At 42.7% G+C, this 22,103-nt stretch overlaps 1 protein-coding gene and 1 long non-coding RNA gene across 3 annotated transcripts; one reads left to right on the top strand and one right to left on the bottom strand.

Moving 5' to 3' along the window:
- Positions 1–260: 260 nt before the first annotated feature.
- Positions 261–3,294, bottom strand: LOC123168833 (uncharacterized). Of its 2 annotated transcripts, XR_006484531.1 has the most exons (5): positions 3,187–3,239; positions 3,045–3,111; positions 2,543–2,763; positions 1,007–1,130; positions 261–328 (listed from the first exon to the last, which is right to left on the bottom strand). It is a non-coding gene; the product is annotated as an uncharacterized lncRNA (long non-coding RNA). The 2 variants fall into 2 exon arrangements; XR_006484530.1 differs by having other exon boundaries at positions 284–328; positions 2,837–3,294.
- Positions 3,295–15,620: 12,326 nt separating this feature from the next.
- Positions 15,621–18,521, top strand: LOC123169615 (carbonic anhydrase, chloroplastic). Its single transcript, XM_044587486.1, has 5 exons — positions 15,621–15,900; positions 16,021–16,069; positions 17,492–17,748; positions 17,840–17,945; positions 18,063–18,521. The coding sequence occupies exons 1-5, from the start codon at positions 15,695–15,697 to the stop codon at positions 18,195–18,197; spliced, it is 753 nt and encodes a 250-aa protein (XP_044443421.1). The 5' UTR covers positions 15,621–15,694; the 3' UTR covers positions 18,198–18,521.
- The last annotated feature ends 3,582 nt before the right edge of the window (positions 18,522–22,103 follow it).

Genomic DNA, 22,103 nt, shown 5'->3' with positions numbered 1-22,103 from the left:
TTATTTGCAGGAACACAATCAATAAGACTTCAACACGCTTACAAAAACTCAAATCAGATAATGGTTATGCCAAAACATAACAAAAGATGAAAATATGTAGACGTGGATGAATTCACTCCTTGAGCTATAATCTATCGTAGGGGATGAGAAAAGAAAATCTCAAATCCTAGAGTGAATGTCTGCATCATGGTCACGGGCAATGGTACCGATGGGACTCTAAATGCATCAGCTTCCATCTTGATTAATCCGGCAACCCGCACAAGCACCGGCTTCTCCTAATAGATGAAACTTCAGGTCCCTCAGTTTATTTCCAATTGGCGGATGGAGGCTGGCGAAACACAGAAGTAAAGTCAACAGGAAATTCTAAACCTCGTAGGTTTGAAAGCCAAGCTCATTTATCCATCTATTATTAAGTTATCTTTTAAAATAACTAAAGACTTAGAAGGCCTAGATGCAACTGTGTTCTTTGTCTACAGAAATAATCCTCTCGTAAAGTTGTACCACGTAACATAAATTTTCAGTCACTTGGTTCAGCTACATAGAAATGGCATTCTCATTGTCGGTGTCTAGTAGAGACAGAAGAAAGCATTTTCTTAGTTAGACCAGTTTTAACAGATGGTTCTCCAAGTAGTCTGATTAGTAAAAAACACATGGCAACAGGCTCCTGTTAGTTCAGTGATGGGCAATAAGCACACTAAAGTGATTTAAAAAAAATCAGGAACAGGAAGTAGCAAAAATAGAAGTTTCCCTTGGTTAACTATATAGTGTACTGCATTAAAAATTTCCGTCCGAAAGCTTCGGATGCTTAACTGAACTTTTTATATTCTTCAGTTTCAGTTTGGTGGTCAAGCTTAATTGATGCTAGGCATTTGAGAAGCTTAACCCAACTGTATCACGTTCAAACAAAACCTAGTCCGTTACATATCTATATTGGGTATAAGATAGTAACCGCCAACAATGTACGGGTTAATGAAATGAGCAATAAAAGTTAATGAGCAAATCATACCTCACTAAACAACATTTAAATTGGTCATAATTTGCAATGCCACCTATCATTTGAACACAACCTGGATGGGAAATGAAAGGAAAATGTATAGCAGAACAAATCCTCACAGGAGAGTAGTTTGAATCTACAAATGAAAATCAAGCCACAAATCAGCTAATAAAAATCGCATGTAGTAATAAAAGGAAAATGAGGAGCCAACTGCAAAGGTAGTAGATGCCTACACTGGACAGTATGCACATTGGCTATACAAAATCATAAAAACTAAAAATATTGCAAGCATGAATAAGAAAAACGGAACACCAATGTCAAAAACGGAACACGGTTGGAGATGAAGAAAATCGAGTTATGTAATAATTGAGTTACTGTTAAGAAGTTTCAGGTTTTTGAATTACGCAAGTAAGCTTACCTACATCAATTGTGCTCCATCAAAATACTCTTCTTGCTTCAGGAGATATAGAAATCTGATTAGTATTACACTAAAAATCATTAGAAGCAACAGATGTGACAATAAGCGCTTGCGTTAATGAACAAACATCCATGCTACACAGATGGGACAATGAATCTGTTCTTATATGTATTTTATCAACAAAAATGTGACACTCTGTTTCCTCTTACTAACATATATGGTTTGAGCAGTGAAACCAAGCCAAAATGGGAACACACAAAATCAATGAATAAAAAAACTCACCACTGATACGCATGCTACTGGAACTATGTTAACATGGAGAATATAACTTGCTCAAAGATAAGTTTTCATTAAGTGCAGTGTGGAATGATGTTGAAGAGACAGGAGAAACGAAAATTGTGAGAAAATACCCGTTATGCTGACTATACCCATAAAAGGGAGAAATCATTGATAACTTCCATTGATAAGTACAAAGGTTATAACATTTATCTACTTCCAATTATCATGTCAATTTAAAAGGTATATTTGCATTTCATTTCTAGTCCAGACAAACAGTAAATGTCGGACGACGTGCTTATTTGTAACTAAACTAAATCTCCAAAATCATGAAAATGATAATAGGGAACTGGGAGCATGGTATGAACTTTGCCGCAAGTATCATAGCAGTACTACGGTAATGCTAAATAATAACAAAAGAAATATTGTAAGGAGTCAGCTTTGCTACTCAGCAAACATTATGAGACATATATTGTACGATATAGATGAATGAATAGACTAACTCGCCTTGGGTATTTGAAAATCTATCTTTAGACAGTCATCGAATAATAATTAATACAGAGCAGTAAACTGATGTCAGCGCATCCTATTGCTATAATTTGTTAGTACTGCAAATAATGGTTTTTTCAGCAAAGTTGTACCATAGTATTGAGATTCACTCATTTCTTAAATTAAATTTGGTTAATATTTATTAGGAGAGAATTTCTGTTAGCAATCTCAAAAAATTGATGTAGCTATTACAGGAGAGAATTGCTATGGTGTATACAAACATTCTAGCTGGAGAGAAATTCTGTCAGCAATCAATGCCCAGCAATAGTGGTACCAATTAATGTAGATGTAGGTACAGATTATACCTTTCTGGAGATCAGGTTAAGAGCATGACCATATTTCACATCCATGCTGCTAGTCCTTGCTGCTTTATCTCTCAGGATGCAGTATATGTACCAAGACTACACCGCTGGTGGTCATCATAGTAGATTGAATACTTTGACATCTGCATCAGGTGCAATGCTTCATGGAGATCTCTCTGGGCAACAGTTTCTGAAAATCAGCATAGATGGAGCACTGGACAGACCTGCAGCAAATTAAGCAAATTCTTTGAGATTGCAGCACTTGGCAAACAAGAAGGAATCTGTAGGTTGTGGTACCTAAGCCTAATTAGACAGGCAGACCAGCAAGCACATGAGGGAACCCAAGCTAGGTTGTAGAGTTAAAGCACATGACAAGAATAGTGACCACCATATAGGCTGCCAAAGCTTGAACCCTAGCTAATCTGGACAGCCACAACTCAGAGCAAAAAGCAAGCAAGCACATGAGGGCTACGAAATCAGGAGAGAGAGAGAGAGATAGGTTAACCTGGACGGGCCCGGAGCTCCTACCGTCGCTAGAACACCTCAACCCCACAGCAGCTGTTGCACCATATCTGAGAGAGAAGGAAGAAGAGGAGAGGGTGAGAACCAGAGCAGATCGGAGAGGAGGAGGAGGGGGATGAACTAACCGGAAACAGAGGCCCAGCCCGATGCGCCCCTGCAAGGCTGCACCTCGTGGCCAGCGGGAAGCGGAACCACACGTGGGGGTGAGGGAGGAGACGGAGAGGAGCCGTGCGAGTCCACCGGAGCTGCGCCAGCGGCGGAGGCGGAGCACGAACCAGAGCAGCGTGGCCGCCTCGGCCTCCGTGAGCGCGAGCAGGCCGAGGAGGAAGCCCACCAGGAACCCCGCAACAGTCATCCCGGGTGAGCTCCCGGCGGCGAAGGAGATGGCGGCGGGGTAGGGAGGCGTGCGCGGGGTAGGGTTTGGAGGGAGAGAGAGGGGCGAGGCGGGACGAAGAGAAGACGGGGCGGCGGGAGTGCGGGAGGAGGAGGCGGCTAGGTCATCTCAGAGGAGCCACTATGATTTATACCCTTGTGTGTGAAATGACCGAAATGCCCTCGGCGGGGCAGCGTAATTACAGGCGGTGGCAGGAACGAGACGGTAACTATTCATTGTAGCAGTAACTTTTTTGATCCAACGGCTGATATCGACCAGGAGCGAGATCCGACGGTCCTAAACGCATCAAACAATTGATCCGACGGCCGAGAGTGGCTGAGCTCTGAGAAGCCCCATGTTCTTCCAAGATACTTATATCAGGATACACCAAGCGTGTATTCGTGAAAAAGAGGTAGGGAGGGTCTCGGTCTATAGATTTATGGTTGTGATTTGTGATTTCCTCTATTGACCAAGACCATTCCATGCTTAGTGTTGTTGGGGGCATAAGTAAAGTTTCATTTGTATTATTGTAGAACTTGACATTGGTGTGGGAGACTTGTACCTCCACGGATTGCTAGCTATGGTTCCTCACTAACGATAAAATCTTACTTCTTGCTACAAACTCTTGCACTGGAGGACCAACTAGTTGTTAGGGTACAACCTAGCAATCATCACTCGTCAAGGTAGGATGGTGCCCGACGACTACCAACTCCAACTATGTGGACTTAGACTCCAAGCGATCCTAGAGCGCAGCCGTCACCCCTAAGTTGGTGGTCAAGGCCCTTGTGGCCGAGGCATCTCCTCGCTCGGCTATGCGGCACTCGATGTCTTCCTTGGCACTATGCTCGGCAGACGCTCTGCGTGATGAGGTCGTGGCCACACCCCCAATCATGAAGGGCAAACCATCGAAGGTCTCACCTTCTTCTCCATATGTAGTACGAGCTCTAGGACCAAAGGTGCGATGGGTGATCTCACAACTATGCAAAAGGTGCAGCACTAAGCGCGGCGATGGACTTGGAAAACACATGTAATCCGCGACCTCAATTTTCTGTCTTGAACGCATATTCTAATGAACACTCTGTTTTGAAACATGAATAGTAGGGGAAGCCCTAGTATGATTTTCCACTAAATAAAGAAAGGAAAATCTTGTTAAAGAATTACATAATTTACAAGGAGGGTTTCAATCTCCATAGAACAGGAAAATGGAAATTCAAAATTACAAGGTGGTGGATATACAGGAAAGTAGTGGATCTTCGTTAGAAGGTCTAACTCTATGGGCAACCAGACACATGTCCTTCGTAAAAAGAGAGAGAACCAATAAGCCATTGGGGGGCTGCTTGTACTTACGCTGTTTCCAAATATTCCTAAGCACTAAGGAAGTAATCTGCATAAAGCAAGGCCCACCAAAAAGGCTATTAGAAACATAGATTGTCCCTAAATATGTATGATCTTTGATTGTAAGGGGAAATAAGTTTTATACGAACTGGTGCTGGTACAAAAATAAAAACAGTAGACTACATAGTAAAGTTTGCTATCACAAGGGTCAATATAAAATGACCTTTTTTAGTATTATGAGCTTGCACATTCAAATAAAAAGCGCATGCCAACCTTTGTTTCCCTCTGCGAAGGTGTGGTATGTTTCCATCCTCTCTGTTGGGTCACATGATGTTTCTGCACATGATTTTGGTTCCTCTTGATGGGGATGTGGTAGATGGTAGACAAAATGACTGCCACAAGGCCCATTGCAGCCTGAAGATGATGAGCTTGTTTTCTTCTCTTCAGTAAAACGTTGTATTCGTCCTTGGTATATAATATATTTGCAATAAATTATTCATTTGTGCATACAAGGCTAAGCTTAGAGGCTTGACTGTACCTTTCTTTCTAAATTAAAAACAGAATTTTTAGCTTTGTGTTAAAACATACAATGAGACTAGTAGGACACTTATTTTTGCAAAAATGATCAGACCTATTATAAAGTTCTCCGGAGGTACAAATCAACTCAAACATAATAAAAGTTACATCGACTTGCGAGACCACTAAATGACCACTACCGCTGACAAAACGAGCCGCCGATGCGCCCATGTCGCCGCTCCCATACTGGAACCAGCTTGACCTTGTCGATGACATTCGGAAAGTCTTTGTTTATGTACACCTAAGGACCAGTATCCTGGAGCCACAACTGTTGTCGTTGATCCTAGCATAGATCTGAAACACGTGATACCAAATCTCGCCGCCTGCTGAGAAACCCTAACCTCACCGCTCAAGGAGACGGCAGGAATCTATGGCGGACATCCGTCGACTATGTTCAGATGGACGAACTCAAGGAGGATCGAAGCCTGGAACACAAATCTGAAGAAGAAGCACTGCCATCCATCCGAATGCCGCGCATGTGAGAAGTAAAAAAGACCTGACCTAAACTACTAAATGGAGCAAAGGAACCGGGATTCCCCTCCCCGCCATCAGCCGCAACAGCGGCAGGCAGAGGGGAGGTGGATCCACAGACTCGCCAGTCAAGCCTGGAGAGGAGAGTTTGATCTGGTCGTCTAGGATTAGGGGAGAAAACATGAGGATGCTTTTCTTCTCACTTGTTCTTATAGTTAGGAGCGGCCAACATGATTTTAGTAGATAGGTAATCTCCATACCCTTGCAAAAAATAATGATAATCTCCATGGATGTTTAGAAAGAAAAATGCACTCGAATTTTAGTGGTGTTTCGTGTGTGAAGTTCTATAATTCACTCGTTTCTACACACTTCCCACCCTATCCTATTTTTTCTATTATTTCTTTAATGAGAAATCCTGAAAGCTACTTCTCTCGATTATTCAACCCGTTCTCTCTCTTCAACTACTCTAGCTCTAGTTTTCACGAATGGACCCTGCTTCTATAATAATTTCTCTTTTCCCTCTCTATTGTCGACTAACTACTTTATTGTGAACCTGGATGTTGCATATATAAACAACACTTGAAGGTAGGTGTGCACCCCATCCGGTTCAATAGTATATGCATGATGAGGTGATCAAGTTGTCATATATCACCACACCAAGATGAGAAACATGTTCTTATTTTTCCCTTTGCTGCTTCATCCATTCCATTTCGTAGTCGTTATCCTGATGTTTGGCATGGAAGGTTTCAGGATGCCCAAAGGTGCTGGGAGTCTGCTTTCCTCAGGCCAACCCAAGTTGTGCAGTGATTCCTCGCCAATTCGTTCAAGGTTAGTACATGCACGATTAGTTACCACGCTCCTCACTCTAGCCAATTAGTGTATATGTGACCTCAACCTAAACCTCGGAACCAAAAAGCCAAACTTAATGCCTCGGTCAGCACTCTACATCTTCGGCTGATGACAGTTCTTGGTGTGACCAGTGTCCATCAAGTACCAGGAAGAGGAACTTGCCTGCGTGTGAAGAAATACTGGTAGAGGAAAATCCAGTATTTTTATGAGTGGAAGAGACAAAAAGAGTTCGGATGTTAGGTGCCTTTGTGATGAAGAAATTCTGGATCAGATCCTGCTGCGAGGAGAACGAACTGCGGCCGAAGTTGTTGCAGGGCAAAGGCACAAGGGGGCACTTGGGCAGCAAAAGCTTTGCTTTGTGCCACGTGCTGCTGCGTGAGCGTGATGTGTGTTTGGAAATGGAATGCACATAATCTTCTATTGGAATTTTGGGAAAAATAACTTGTGTTTTCATGTGAGGAACAAATGATTGCCAAGTATCCAAGTGAAATGTTGTGCAGCTGCAAAAAGACATTCGATTCAGCTGGAACTTTGATATCATCCTAGAATTCTCGTACATACCATGAAATTTTAGGTATCAATCGGCTAAATGTACGACCCTTAGAGACATGACATATTGGGTCCTTTTCAGACAACATGGAGCATATTCTCTTTCTTTTATTTCTCCGTTTCAACAAAATCGAACATGGCCAATCCAACGTCCCTCTGTGTAGTCAACAAGTAATGCAATCTAGTCTCCAACCATCAACCTGTGGACATGGGCATGTTGCTAACGTGTCATGCCCAAAGCAGAGGACACCACGTACAAGCAGTATATAGTGAGCATCTTTCTACTTGTTGTTTTTTGTGTCCATCGTGAAAATCTCACTGCAAGAACAGCACTTGTCGGTGGAAATGTTGTAACATTCTAATTTGGAGCAATTATCATGTACTCGTAGAATTCTCACCTAAAGGGATATTGCACTATTTGGTGGAGATGTTTGAATAGTCCCATTATTTTGGTTGCACAAACCATCCTTAATAAAAATTTGAGGCCAACCGCACAAGTTCTTATTACAAAACTGCAGTTTGTGCTGTACTGTGCTTCATTCACGTTTTCAAGGTAACATTGGATCAGTCAAATCCATATTTTCTGGATCTAGTTTCAGAAGCACTGGACAGCCCGTTATAGAATATTAGGTTGCAGACTCCACATTTATCCTTTTTTTATCGCAATATGCACTTGCCTTGCACAATTTGATGCCCAATTTTGTATGTGCATTGTAGGTTATCCAAACTGTTCCTTCAATGAACAGGCGCTCAAAATGGAAAAGTATGGACTTGTCTTGCACCTTACTCCATATTGAGTTCTTGCAACTGGACAAGATGAAGAGGTGCTTGATTATATTTTCCTCTCAGTACACTTGCACAGGTAACTCGATATAGAAGTTCATGGGTGCCAGTAGCCAGTGGTGCGTTTAAAAAAATGAGTAATTACTTTTTCTACCGGAAAAATGTGTTCTACACACTTTGTTTCCACCGAAAGTTACCTTGCTGACTTGAGTTAATCGTTTCTTCTCAGGTTTTGTCAGAACATAACTACATTACAATATTTTCTACAGAGGTTCCATCAATGCGAAGACAGTCCTTTTGGTATAAGTATAACGCCTATAACCAAATTGTCTGTGATGGCTAGAACCAAAACGAATTAGTGCACCTTATTTCATTGTGCATTTTGTTTCGTCCATAAGGGCGAACCAAAAGGCACCGCTGGACAGTTGATCCACCCTGCATATGGGCCTGTGGGGCTTGCATCTCTCCATGATCTCCTATACTCTTGTAAGAGTTTCTATTTACGTAGTATAAAAATAATCATTGAATAGAATATGCATCTAACAGACAAAGGCTTGTTTTTTTGCTTATCCTGTCTGCATCCACCGTCAACATGCGCGCATGTCCACAAACCAGATAGAATGTGCGGGTTCCAAGGAGCTGGCCAGTGATAATGTTAACGAAAGATAACAATGTGGTAATGGACTAGTTAAAAATGACTCCCCAAAAGCCCCAAGTGGAAAGGCGAAAGCTCCCAATGCATAAAGAAATCAAACGCGCAGCGGCTTTTCCTTGAGTCTATCAGGTATTGTTGCGAAGACCGAAAGCCCGTTGATAATGCTATTATAGGTCTACTACTCCATGTTCTTGCTCTATGGGGAAAGGTATGTCTCCGTCATTTGGCTCAATGTTGAGCTGTTTGACTTTGGTTAGCATAAGTTTGCAGAATTAACGACCAAGTCATCCGCCGCATCGGCTTCTTATTTTCTACGTTTGGAGTTACCAATCAGTACATGTTCTCCATCATTTGGCTCAATGTTGAGCGGTTTGACTTTGGTTCGCATAAGTTTGCAGAATTAACGACCGAGTCATCCGCCGCATCGGCTTCTTATTTTCTACATGTACCAGACGCAGACTTGAGGGAGGCGCCTACACACACAGCCCATGGGCTACACAGCCCACGTAGTTGGCTTCGGAAGCCCACATGCACACAATAGGTAGCTTCGCCTTCGTACATCCCACGCGATAGAAGTCGATACGCAGCACACCGAGAGTTCGTGCACGGAGAGTGGATTGCATTCATAATTGATCCAGTGGCTTATATTTTATCTGGGTGAGGTGGTTGTGTGAGAGGCCAAGAAAATCAACTAGTGGGGGGCTCCTAGTTAGATATACTCCCTCCGTTACTAAATATAAGTCTTTTAAGAAATTCCGATATGGACTCCATATGGAGCAAAGTAAGTGAATCTACACTCTAAAATATGTCTATATACATCCATATGTAGTTTGTAGTGGAATTTTTTTAAAGACTATATTTAGGAACGGAATGAGTAGAAGATAACATAATGCACCCTAAGACAGGTTTGCATGTTGGGCTGCAAAGTCCACATTTATGATTTTGGATCTCAATACACATTTCATGTTGGACACCCAATTTTCTGTGGGCTTGGTAGGTTATTCAAATGGTTTATTTAATGGACATGTTGCTCAAACTGGACAATATGGACTTATAAAATTTTGAGGTGGACCACACAAGCCTTCATAACAAAACTGCAGGTTGTGTTGTGCTTCATTCTGTTTTTCAAGGTAACTTTGGATCTGTCAATTCCATATTTTCTGGATCTAGTTTCCAAAGCATCAGACAACCTATTGTCTTTTTTGGCTGCAAACTCCACATTTATCTTTTTGGATCTGAAAACACACTTGCCTGGAAGGCCGCCCTATTGGCTTTGTAGGTTATTCAAATGGTTCCTTTGATGTACAGGTTGCACAAAGTAGAAAATAATGGACATGCACTTGCACCTAACTCGGTATTGAGTTCTTGCAACTGGAGAAGATGAAGAGGTGTTTAAATATATTTTCTTCCCGGTTTTCTTGCACAGGTAACTTCAGGGATGCTAGTAGCCAGTGGCGTGTTTAAAAAATTTCTAATTATCTTTCCCATCAGAAAAATATATTGTACACATTCCACCTCCATGAATAAATGCACCTTATTTCATTGCGCATTTCGTTTCGTCCGTAGTGGTGAACTAAAAGGCACCACAGCACTGTTGTCCATCCCTGTACATATGGACTTGCATGCATGTCTCCATGATCTCATATACTACCTCCGTCCTAATTTATTAGTCCCCTTTGTATTTCTGTGGCAAATTTTCATCTTAAATTTAATTAACAAAATGTTAATGAATGTTATAAAAAATAATATAATTGAAACTATGTTCGAATACGAATCCAATGATATAATTTTTTATGACATGCATTAATATTTTATTAGTTAAATCCTTAGTCACAATTTGACATAAAATACAAAGGGGAATTATAAACCAGGACGGAGGTAGTACTACTCTTGTATGTTTTCCTATTTATGTGTAAAAGCAATCATTGGAAAGACCACACTCCACGCACGATGCATGCACGATTCACAATCAGATGGATGTAAAGCACTTTATTCTATGATTGAATGGATGGATGTGGAGCATCGTTCATGCATCGTTCCAAAAACGCCGTGTGTATAGCAGTTCTCCTTCACGGATAAAGGCACCTTATTTCAGTGCGCATTTCGTTTCGTCCTTACGTAGTGGTGAACGAAAAGGCACTACTGCACTGTCGACCAAGCCTTATGGGACTTGCATGCACTACTACTGTAGTGGTGAACGAGTATGCTTTTTCTATTTATGTGTAAAAGCAATCATTGGAAAGAATATGAATATAACAGACAAAGGCTTGGTTTTTTGCTTATCCTGTCCGCATCCTCCGTCAACATGCGCGCGCTTGTCCACAAACCTGAAAGAATACTGGGGTTCCAAAGAGGTGGCCAGTGATAATGTTAACTAAAGATGATAATGTACTACCGGACTAGTTGAAAATGACTCCCCAGAAGCCCCAAGTGGAAAGGCGAAAGCTCCCAGCGCATAAAGAAATCAAACGCGTAGCGGCTTTTCCTTGACGCAATAAGGTGTCGAGTCTATCAGGCATTTGTTGCCAAGACCGAAAGGCCGTTGATCATGTTCTTGCTGTATTACGGAAAGGTATGTCTCGGTCCTTCGGCTCAACGTTGAGCAGTTTGACTTCCCATATTCTACTCTACTTTTGGAGTTGTCAATCATTACGTGTCTACATGTACCAGACGCACATGACCAGACGGAGGCGCTTGGTCGTCCAGACCTCCGCGCGTGGGCGGCCCCTGCAACGCAGCCGTGGACCATTGGCGCTCGATGACCACCAGACGCGACCCTTTCGCTCGGCGAGATCGACGGCGCGCGATCAGCAGACCTGCACCGTTGCGCGGCAGTTTCCGGGCCTCCGTTGCGCGTGGACGACATGGCCGGCAATGCCATGCATGCCCGTGTGCATTCGTGAACTGCGTAGGTAGTGCTATATATGTAGGTACGCACATGGCTGGTAATAACTAACGATTTGCGCCTACGCTGTTCACACCGTTTGCGTTGTTGGAGCACGTTGATTAACCATTTGCGTCTATTCTGTTCACATCATTTGCGTTGTTGGCACATTGATTATCATGTCCGTCCGGCAACTGGACGCGGGAGTCCCGCAGAAGTCGTGGCAAAGCCGGGACCGCACGTTCGGTGATTTCGTCGTGAGGGCGGCGGAGCTGGGGGCCTCCCTCGCGTCTTCTCGTCGGGCGTTCGCGTAGCCAGACAGGGCTCAAGGCAGGTGGCGGCTCGGATCTGGGTTTTGATGACTTTGTCCCAAACAGCGATGACGGAAGGGAATGGGGCCTCTAGGGCCGCGGCTGCGAAGGCGGCGAAGGTCACGGCCATGATGTCTGGAATGCGACGGGTCACAGGGTTCCCCGTTGGCACCGCCGCGCTCGCTCATGTTTGTCGCCGGGGCCTCTTTGTTGACGAGACATGTACCTCCACGGATTGCTAGTTTGGTTTCTCACCAAGGAAATTTTTCCTGCTTGCTACAAATTGTTGCGCTGGAGGATCAACTAGTTGTTAGGGTACAACCTAGCAATCATCCTTTGTCAAGGCAGGATGGTGCCCGACAGGCGCCACGACTCCATCTTGTGTGGACTCAGACTGCAAGTGATCCAAGACCGCACCCGTCACCCCTAAGTTGGTGGTCATGGCCCTTGTGACCGAGGTATCTCCTCACTCGGCTGTGCCGCACTCGACGCCTTCTTCGGCACTATGCTCGGTAGATGTTCTGCGTGATGAGGTCATGGCCGCGCCCCTAATCACCAAGGGCAAACGATCGATGGTCTCACCTTCTTCTCCATGTAGTACGAGCTCTAGGACAAAAGGTGCGATAGGTGAATCATAACTATGCAAAAGGCGCACCTCTAACCGGGCGCGCCAGGAACTTGGAAAACACATGTAATCCGCGACCAAAATTTTCTGTCTTGATCGCATATTCTAATGAACACTTTGTTTTGAAACATGAATAATAGGGGAAGCCCTACTATAAGTTGCCGTTAAATAAAGAAAGGAAAAGTTTGTACAAGAATTACATCATTTACAAGGAGGGTTTCAATCTCCAAAGAAGAGGAAAACAGAAATTCAAAATTACAAGGTGGTGGATATACAGGAAAGTGGAACTTCGTCACAAGGTCTAACTCTATGGGCAACCAGACACATGTCCTTCATAAAAAGAGGGCTGCTTGTGCTTACGTTGTTTCCAGTTATTCCAAATAACTAAGGAAGTAATCTGCATGAAGCAAGGCCCACCGAAGAAACTATTAGAAACATAGAACATTTGGTATAGATCATCATTGGAGGTCCATGAAATCCCCACACGGTCCCAACAGTGCCAGGCAATTCTACAATTGAAGAACAAATGTTCTCTGGTTTCCCAGCAAAGAACAGATTATGATGAACACTTAGGGATAACCGATGATTTCGTGGTTAAATTATAATGTGTTGTGGGTTTGAGAGTGGTTGATCTGTCTGTGATCTGTTTGAGAGAGATAGCATAGGCCGCCTTGCAGAGGCGTATGCAAAGAAAGAGGAAGAGGAGCGGGCGGCCGCTACGATTCGTAACTTTTTAATGAAAAAATGGCTAAGATTACTATTACCTCTTGGGGTAAGATAATGTTAATAATTACTAATAAAGGTGTACGTGTAATTCACATTGATATGAGGTAGAGTATTATTTAAGAGGTCAAAAAAAGATAAGCTCTTAACTGCATGTTAATATTAGGCAGAAATTTTTATGAAATATATGATATTAATTATAACATTACTGCCATTGAAAATATTTGGTATGCTATTAATTGCATGATAAACATGTTGAGCCATCGTCACTGGAGAAATTTAGGTCGTTGGGTCCATGTGATTTGATAGCCGAGATTATTTGGATATGTCCCTTTCGGTCCTTTTATCTTAGTATACTACTCCCTCCGTTCCTAAATATAAGTCTTTTTAGAGATTCCACTATGAACCACATACGGATGTATATAGATGCATTATAAGTTTAGATTCATTCATTTTGCTCCGTAGGTAGTCCATCTAGGGGAATCTCTACAAAGACTTATATTTAGGAACGGAGGGAGTAGTAAATGAGTATGTGCATCATGTTCACATTTTGCAGAATATTTTTTAGAGATATTTGGTAGAATATTATTCGCACGTTGATATTAGGTAATATATTAATTGCATGATAATTAGGAGATTTTTTCCTGATATTGATATTTTGTATAATATTTATTACATGTTAAACTTGTTGAGCCCTCGCCATTGAAGCAATCTTGGTCGTTGAATTGACATGAACTGATGGCCGGAATTATTTTGATCTGCCCCTTTGATTCTTTTTATGTTGGTATACTACCAAATGCGTACGTGCATGTACCTTCATTTTTGGAGAATATTTTTTAGAGATATTTGCTAGAATATTAATTGCATGTCGATATTAGGCATATATTAATTGCATGGTAATTATGAGATTTTCACTGACATTTATACTTTGTATACTATTTTTGGCATGATAAACATGTTGAGTGCTCGCCATTGAAGGAACCTTGGTCGTTGGATTGTATTGAATTGATGGCCGAGATTACTTGGATATGCACCTTTAAGTCTGTTTTATCTTGGTATACTAGGATAATATTTTTTAGAGATATTTGGTAGAATATTAATTGCACGTTGATATTAGGTAATACATTAGACAATTATGAGATTTTTGTTGATACTGTATAATATTTATTGCATGTTAAACATGTTGAGCGCTCACCATTAAAGTAATTTTGGTTGTCGGATTGACATGAATTGATTACCGAGATTAGTCGAATATGCCCCTTTGAGTCTTTTTATCTTTTTATCTTTATATACTAGTAAATTGATTACCGAGACTGCACGTTTATGTTAGGTAATATATTAATTGCATGGTAATTACGGGATTCTGATATTTATATTTTGTATACTCATCATTAGAGCAATTTAGGTCATTGGGTCCACGTGATTTGATGAACAAGATTATTCGGATCGGCCTCTTTGAGCATTTTTTATGTTGGTTTACTATGCGTACGTGCAATGCACGTTCATATTTGGAGAGTATTTTCTAGAGATATTTGGTACAATATTAATTGCACGTTAATATTATGTAATATATTAATTGCATGGTAATTATGGTTTTTTCTATGATAATATTATTTTTTATAATACTTATTACATGCTAAACATGTTGAGCGCTCGCCATTGAAGCAATCTTTGTCGTTGGATTGACATGAATTGATCACCGAGATTAGTTCGATCCGCCCTTTGAGTTTTTTTTAATATATTGGTGTAGATATAGATAGATAGATGCATGGACCATTATATACTATTTTAATTCTACAAATTTTACAAATTAGAGGAAAGATATCATCTTTGCGAGTAAACCGGGAAAGATATTATTGTGTCCCGACGGTAAATGCAGGAAGAATTAAAAAATCTAATTAATGTTATACTAATATATATTTTTGACAGCATTTAATCTTATACTAATCAATCCTAGAGTGTTTAGCTTTGTGTTTTCGTGACGATAAAAAAATCTTGCTGCTTATTTATATTTTTTGCAGTGTTGAATTTACCGTCAGATGATCGACTGCTAGGATTAAATTACTAAGGACGGTGCATCTCAAAATTTCCGAAATCACAAGCCCAGCTCACTCGGCCACACCATTGCCTATATTCTGGCACCTCTCTCGTTTCCCACAAGAGTTTCTCAAAAGAAAGAAAGAAGAAGAAGAAGAAGCAGCGGCAGCCCAAGAATAGCGACATGAGCCGGCCTCCACCTCCTCACCTTCCGCTGCCCCCAATTCTCCACCGTCTTCTCACCTCCAAAGAAAAGGTCCGGTCGCCATCAATCCACGGGCGTGCTTAATATAATCCGATCAAACAGGAGTACTACTTCCTAAAAGAGAAATCAGAAACGGCGATCGGCCACGAAACCAGCTGCAGCCCCACTCCTTTCACGTGTCGTCATCTTTCTTTGACCGCTACTAATCCGGCGAGACGCCAGCGGAGACGCGGGGACGATGAGCGGCGGCTGCCCCTATGCCTCCCCCTCCCCTGCTACTATATAAGTGGACCCTTTCCTCCTCCAGATTTCAGAAGCCCACCCAACATCCTCCCCCACCCTCCAGCAAGCAAGTTCCATCTCTCTCTTCCTCACCTCCTCCCCCACCCTCCCTGCTCGAGATGGACCCCGCCGTTGAGCGCCTCAAGACCGGCTTCGAGAAGTTCAAGACCGAGGTCTACGAGTAAGCCCCCATCCTACCGCTAAGGGCAACAAATCCTCCTCCTCGATCATGATTTGGCTCGATTTTCTTCAGATTATCCAGTTCCGTCTTCTTAACCTGATTATTCTCTCGCCATGGCAGCCAGAAGCCGGATCTGTTCGAGCCCCTCAAGGCCCACCAGTCACCCAAGGTATACATATATACATACACTCTAATTGTATCTTGCTGGCAACGAACTCTTGGTTGCCTGTTCCGCCGTTCGGCGTCCGATCGTGGATAAACTCCGCCGCGGGTTTGGGGTCGGGTGCCATAGCATTTCCTGTCAGGGTCAAAGTAGATTAGATTAAGAAATGGAAACGGCTGCTTTGTTCTAATTGAGCGGGCCATTGCCGGCCACTTTATACTAGGATATGTACTGTGAAACCAACTAGCTAGGAAGAGGGAGAATCATATGATGCAATACAATTGTGGATTCCTTTCCCATTTAACCCCCACATGTCATGCACCTCCATGAAATTGGATCATGCATGCTGGCAAGCGCTGTGCTAACGACGCCCACGGGTATTGTCATGATATATGATTTGGCTTATTGAGATGTCACCGTCCTTATCTCTTTGTGTTTGTGTCTTGTGGACAATGGATATAAGGAATATTGTTCTTTTCTTTCCTTGCTCCTTTTCCTGATATAAAGGACGAATAGCAGCTAGCTAGGATAACTTATTCGCTAAGAATCTTGCAAGTAGTACAATTTCTCCCTCTCTTTGAGATTCTCAATTGGCGTGCTTGCTAATGCCATGGTGGGTTGTTGACGTTCCCCTAAAAATTGGACCAGCAACCGCCGTGTTGAATTACCGGTCCCACTTCTCTCATTTTCTTCTTAGAAAATAGCCGCCGCTCCGCACTATCACATTTGAACATAAACTTTTTTTATGATGTCCATTTTGGAACCTTCATCATCTTGGCACCGGCCGGCCGCGTCAGACCGCACAGACAAGAACCGTGAACAGGGCATAAAGCCATGGTTGTGGCCCTGCCGCTCTGAGTACATGATTAAGCAGGCCCTACCCTACCATGGAAGTGCTATCAATCCGAGGAGCAACTTGCAGACAGTGGTGGGCCTGTCTTCCATTCTTGATAACTCACAGAAGGGCGTGGCTGATAGATGATCAATCGTCCGTCGGGTCTGCTGTCATGGGTCATAATCAAGTCTTTATTCGGTAGTTTGGTTCTCTGGTCGAGCGACGGACGAACCTTGCCGCTACTTGCTTTGCCTGCCTTTTATGATGTCACAAAAGCAAAATTTATTTCCGGTTTTCTCCCGCCGGACCGAATAAAAAGCGGTCCGGCACAGAATGTCAAAAGTGGCAGCGCTGTTTCAGAAACGTGCACTCCACCCATCACGCCATTTTGCCATCAGCATATGTGCTTGTTTGCTTCAGCCGGCTGGCTAATGCGGCTAAGTCATAATAGAATAGCGTATCTGCTTATCTGCAGCAACTGTGAAATGTTCTCATTTTCTGGTGTCTTTTCTAGAGAAAAAATTACTGTGAAATGTTGTAGTTAATTTTTTTAAACTATGAAATGTTGTCAACTAAAAGATTCGATTGTGCAGTACATGGTGTTCGCGTGCGCCGACTCGCGTGTGTGCCCCTCAGTGACCTTGGGCCTGGAGCCCGGCGAGGCCTTCACCGTCCGCAACATCGCCGCCATGGTCCCATCCTACTGCAAGAACAAGCACACAGGTGTCGGGTCGGCCATCGAGTATGCCGTCTGCGCCCTCAAGGTCGAGTTCATCGTGGTGATCGGACACAGCCGCTGCGGTGGGATCAAGGCCCTCCTCAACCTCAAGGACGGCACCGATGACACCTTGTAAGTTTGTAGAGGAAAACATGGGTCGAATCTGAATGAAGCTTTACGTTCATATGTTTCTAACTGGAGCTGCTTGGTTGGTATCTATCAGCCACTTCGTGGAGGACTGGGTCAGGATCGGGTACCCGGCCAGGAAGAAGGTGAAGGATGAGTGCTCCGAGATGCCTTTTGAGGAGCAGTGCGGTGTCCTGGAAAAGGTTCGTCCGTTCGCACCATTGGCCACCTACCATTTCGTACTTTGCATGTGAATGAGTTGATTAACTCGTTGACCAAGAGATGATATATTTCTGAACCGTTCGTTCTCGTTTCCGCAGGAGGCCGTCAACGTGTCCCTCCAGAATCTGAGCACCTACCCGTTCGTCAAGGAGGCTGTGGCCAACGGAACCCTCAAGCTGGTCGGCGGCCACTACGACTTTGTCTCCGGCAAGTTCGACACATGGGCGCTGTAAATTAATCTCGCCACCCATCGCTCATCTCCTACAGATCCATACATGCGTACATATATCATATCAAATATACCGTGGGACCGATCCATCGATGTGAATGCCATGGAGCATGCACCTGCTCGTTATTTTCCAGCAGTAGTGAACGCTGGATGGCTGGATGTCAATTTTGTAATAAGGGGTCAGATTTTCCGATGCGGTATTATTGTACAAATATTACTATGTGATGCATAATTTGATCGCCATGTGATCAAAAGACATCAGATGCAATTTCATTCATATTTTCATCAAGAGTTTACCTTCGTATTACCTTGTGTTCTTATGGTTTTCTTTTAGCTATGTTGTGTGGCAATGGCTAGTTGTTTCAAACTTTTCTTGGACGAACAAATGACCGTTCTAGACATGGACCTTTGCGATCTGCGCATTCATAGGTGCATATGGACTGTTAGATGGTATAAACAGTACATGGCTGTACTGACTACCTATGAGACCTAAGCTCCTAAGGTTTTGCTTTCCCTATGTTGTGAGCCACTGGCTAGCTGTTTCAGATTTTTCTGTGAGGAACAGAATATCGTTCTAGACCCGCCAACCCTAAGTTTTCTTAGATGAACACAGGAGTTTGTATAACTAATAAGGACATGAGTTTGCTCGAAAATCAAAATTGCAAACACCACTATACCCAACTGAAAGATTTGAGGTCTTGCATGACTATTGACATCGACATTGAAAAATGACAGTCGGTGATTTACGTTTATGTGTTGGAACTATTATTTTTTCCCTTTTACAAAGGGATGGTGTCTAGTCTAATTTCGTCGGTGCCTCACAAATGGTATGATAGTTCTACGGGATTTATGTAGTCATGGGATGTCACTTTATATTCAGACAAAAGGATTGTGATATAGGCATACATATATATTTATAGTTTGGTCTTTTGCATGGCCACTCCGGCACGGGGGTATGCCCATGTTTAATCGGGATATAGTGCAATCCGGGTTACACAGGATGATGGATCCAACGAGCTGATAAGCAACTCGATGGGCTACGACGGACGATCTAGGAAATGCACACAATGATAACTACAGTCTCGGTTGTTCGTGATTGTTTGGTTCCCCTTTCGGGGCCTTGAACATCATTATATAGCCATGGCAGTGGCCTTTCTCTCCTAGTAGGGATACTCGGCGTGTAAGCGTAGGACTTCGGATCGGGTAAGAGTGGCACTTATGCCCCCTTCACGAGGAAACCCGCAAGGCTGCTTTATTGGAAACCCGGTGCGAAATCACAATTTAGACCCCACATACAGTAAAACAAACTAAATGTTTTCAATTAACCATTGTGAAATCTCAAAGAAATAAATCATGACAAAAGAAATCTTTATTAATTTGAACTATTAACTAAAGTTATAATCTTAGAATTGTGCCTATGTTTGTTAGACATCTCAGAAAATTATAATGCTAGATGCGAAAATTCATGAAAGAGCAGCAAATTGACTTATGAACAGAGGAGTACAAAACAAAAAGGGACATAAGAACCTACGACTGGTTAGTGTTGAGGGATGCAGACCATGAAGCAATGATGGTGTATTGGGCCCCGATGGCTCTGCTCCTCGACCAAGAGAACGAATGGAAACTATTGTTGCTCTGCTCTGGAGGGATGAAAGAGAGAATGGAGAATCGATAAAATCCACCCAGTTTATAAGTTTGAGTTAGCACCATGGCAGCAACGAACCAGCAGTTCATAGCCATCAATGCTCTCTTTCTGAGAAATTGATAATCCACTGGAGAAGAATCAAAGAGAGGAGACTAGGAGACCAAGGATTAAGTTGCAACGGTTTGATTGGCCGTTGACGCTGAGCCGATTTTTTTGGGGGGCAACTGTGTCGAATTTGGTGTGTGTGTGTGCGCCCGCGCGTATGCAAACTGCTTCCTGTCCCGTGATGGTGAGACTATCACATAACTAGGTCATTGGCTCAAATCAGCAAGTTGGGCCGTGACTTGCTTAGACACTAATACTCCCTCCGTCCCAAAATAAGCGTCTCAACTTTGTCCCAAATTTAGTAGAAAGTTGAGACACCTATTTAAGGACGAAGAGAGTAGTACATAACGTAGTACTTGATAAATTAGGGGCCCCAAGATTTTGGGGACCCTGTCTAGCTGCTCCGGTTGCACCTTCCCACGCACGTGCTAGGTCCACCCCCCCCCCCCCCCCCCCTCACACACCCACACCCACCCACACCCACACACATATATCAATATAGTTCAGATACTTCTCCAAGAACTCAATAAAGCTACCCAAATCATCATCTCTTTTGGTAAAGCCGTGATCATAGAAAAGATGTTGATAATTGATTTACCATAGATTTTATGATCGATTCACGTGTCATGGAAGACATTGCCAAACTTATTCTAGCACACATATTGTTGAATGCTTACGGAAGTGTGTTCTATTTGTTGGCATCGTGAATGAAGGGGAACAACCCTTTAAATGGTAATAATACCAGCTAGATGTGCAACAAGCCGGATCAGATGTCTAGGTCCCATGAGTTTGAAAGCTACCATAAGTTCAACACATGGTAGGAGAATCTCGGCAAAGCACTCCAAATTGCCATGTTTGTAATGCCATGGTTACGCAAAAGCCTTGATCATCGCTATTTAATTTGCATTCTCTGTACCTAATCAGATAATGTTTTGCGACCCACACACTCCATCCCAACACGGAGTACTTAGTCTTCACATTTTTTAGCTTAGTGTGTGCTTAATGCATTGCTTGTTCAAGCATTATTTCTCTCTAATCCACGTCATTTGTCGTTTTGCACCCTCTCATATCTTATTATGTATGATCCAGATCATTATGATGAGAGGCCATGTTTTGTCATAGCCGAGTCTGTTATGCTGGAGGGATTAGGTTTTCAACTCTTAAAGACTGACATCACTTTATTTATAACACTTATAAACCATATAGGATGATTTGGCATCTCATATAGTGTGTCCCCTTCATATGTAAATATATCTCCCAGTATCTGAAGATAGCCACTATATGTGCCCAAAGTTTTTTCTCACAAGGATTTCCCACGTGAAACCTCAACTTTGTTGTTCATTTTACTTCTTATTGCCTCTCCATTGCTAACATGTCATTTTTATCTCGATTAATTTAGCCCAATCATTGTAGTATCTTCAACCAATGCTACCACCTCTTTCTACACAACATGTGCTCTTCCGCTTTCTTTATTTATACAAGGTATTCTTTCTTTCCACCCTTGGAGTGCTAACTTAGAGTAAATTATACACTTGGTGCATTAACTTGTTGGCGCATAACACAACCATCCCAGGACTTGAAAGATGCCGCAATATTGTTCCGGTATACACCAATGTGTAGCACATATGGTCCCAGTTATGGTCCTAGATGCGTTGGGGCTCTCCAGTGTTGTCACGTGGTCACTGTATTTTTGCAAAACAGCCCCTCAAACTTTCATAATCCCCCGACCACCCTTCGAGGCATTTCGTGTGGCTCTCTCATAGAGGTAAAATCATAGAGCGCGAGAGTAAAATTGGATATTCCTTTCCCCTCCAAATTCCAAAACCTAGAAACTCAGTTGATCCCTTTGCATTTTGGATCAACGGGGTGTTGCAGCAGGTGACAACTGGCGATGTTAGAAGATGGTCAACCTGCACGAATCGAATCTTCTATATACAAATAGAGAGCTTTGGTGGAGGCTAAATTTCTTGCTGGATTGACCAAGTCAATGATCCTTGCTTGCCCCATATTAGTACCATTGTTTTGTTAGTATTTAGTTTGTTTATTTGTGATTGTCTGCTGAACTGAAAGCTAGGTTGCGGCCCAGGCATGCTTTTTGTTTAGCGTTGACGATGATGGCATCCATCAATAGTTGCCAAGAGAACTTTTAAAGAAGAGACC

Source organism: Triticum aestivum, chromosome 7D, assembly GCF_018294505.1.
Source record: "Triticum aestivum cultivar Chinese Spring chromosome 7D, IWGSC CS RefSeq v2.1, whole genome shotgun sequence".
NCBI classification, from domain to species: domain Eukaryota; kingdom Viridiplantae; phylum Streptophyta; class Magnoliopsida; order Poales; family Poaceae; genus Triticum; species Triticum aestivum.
This window is presented reverse-complemented; position numbering and strand designations above follow the sequence as displayed.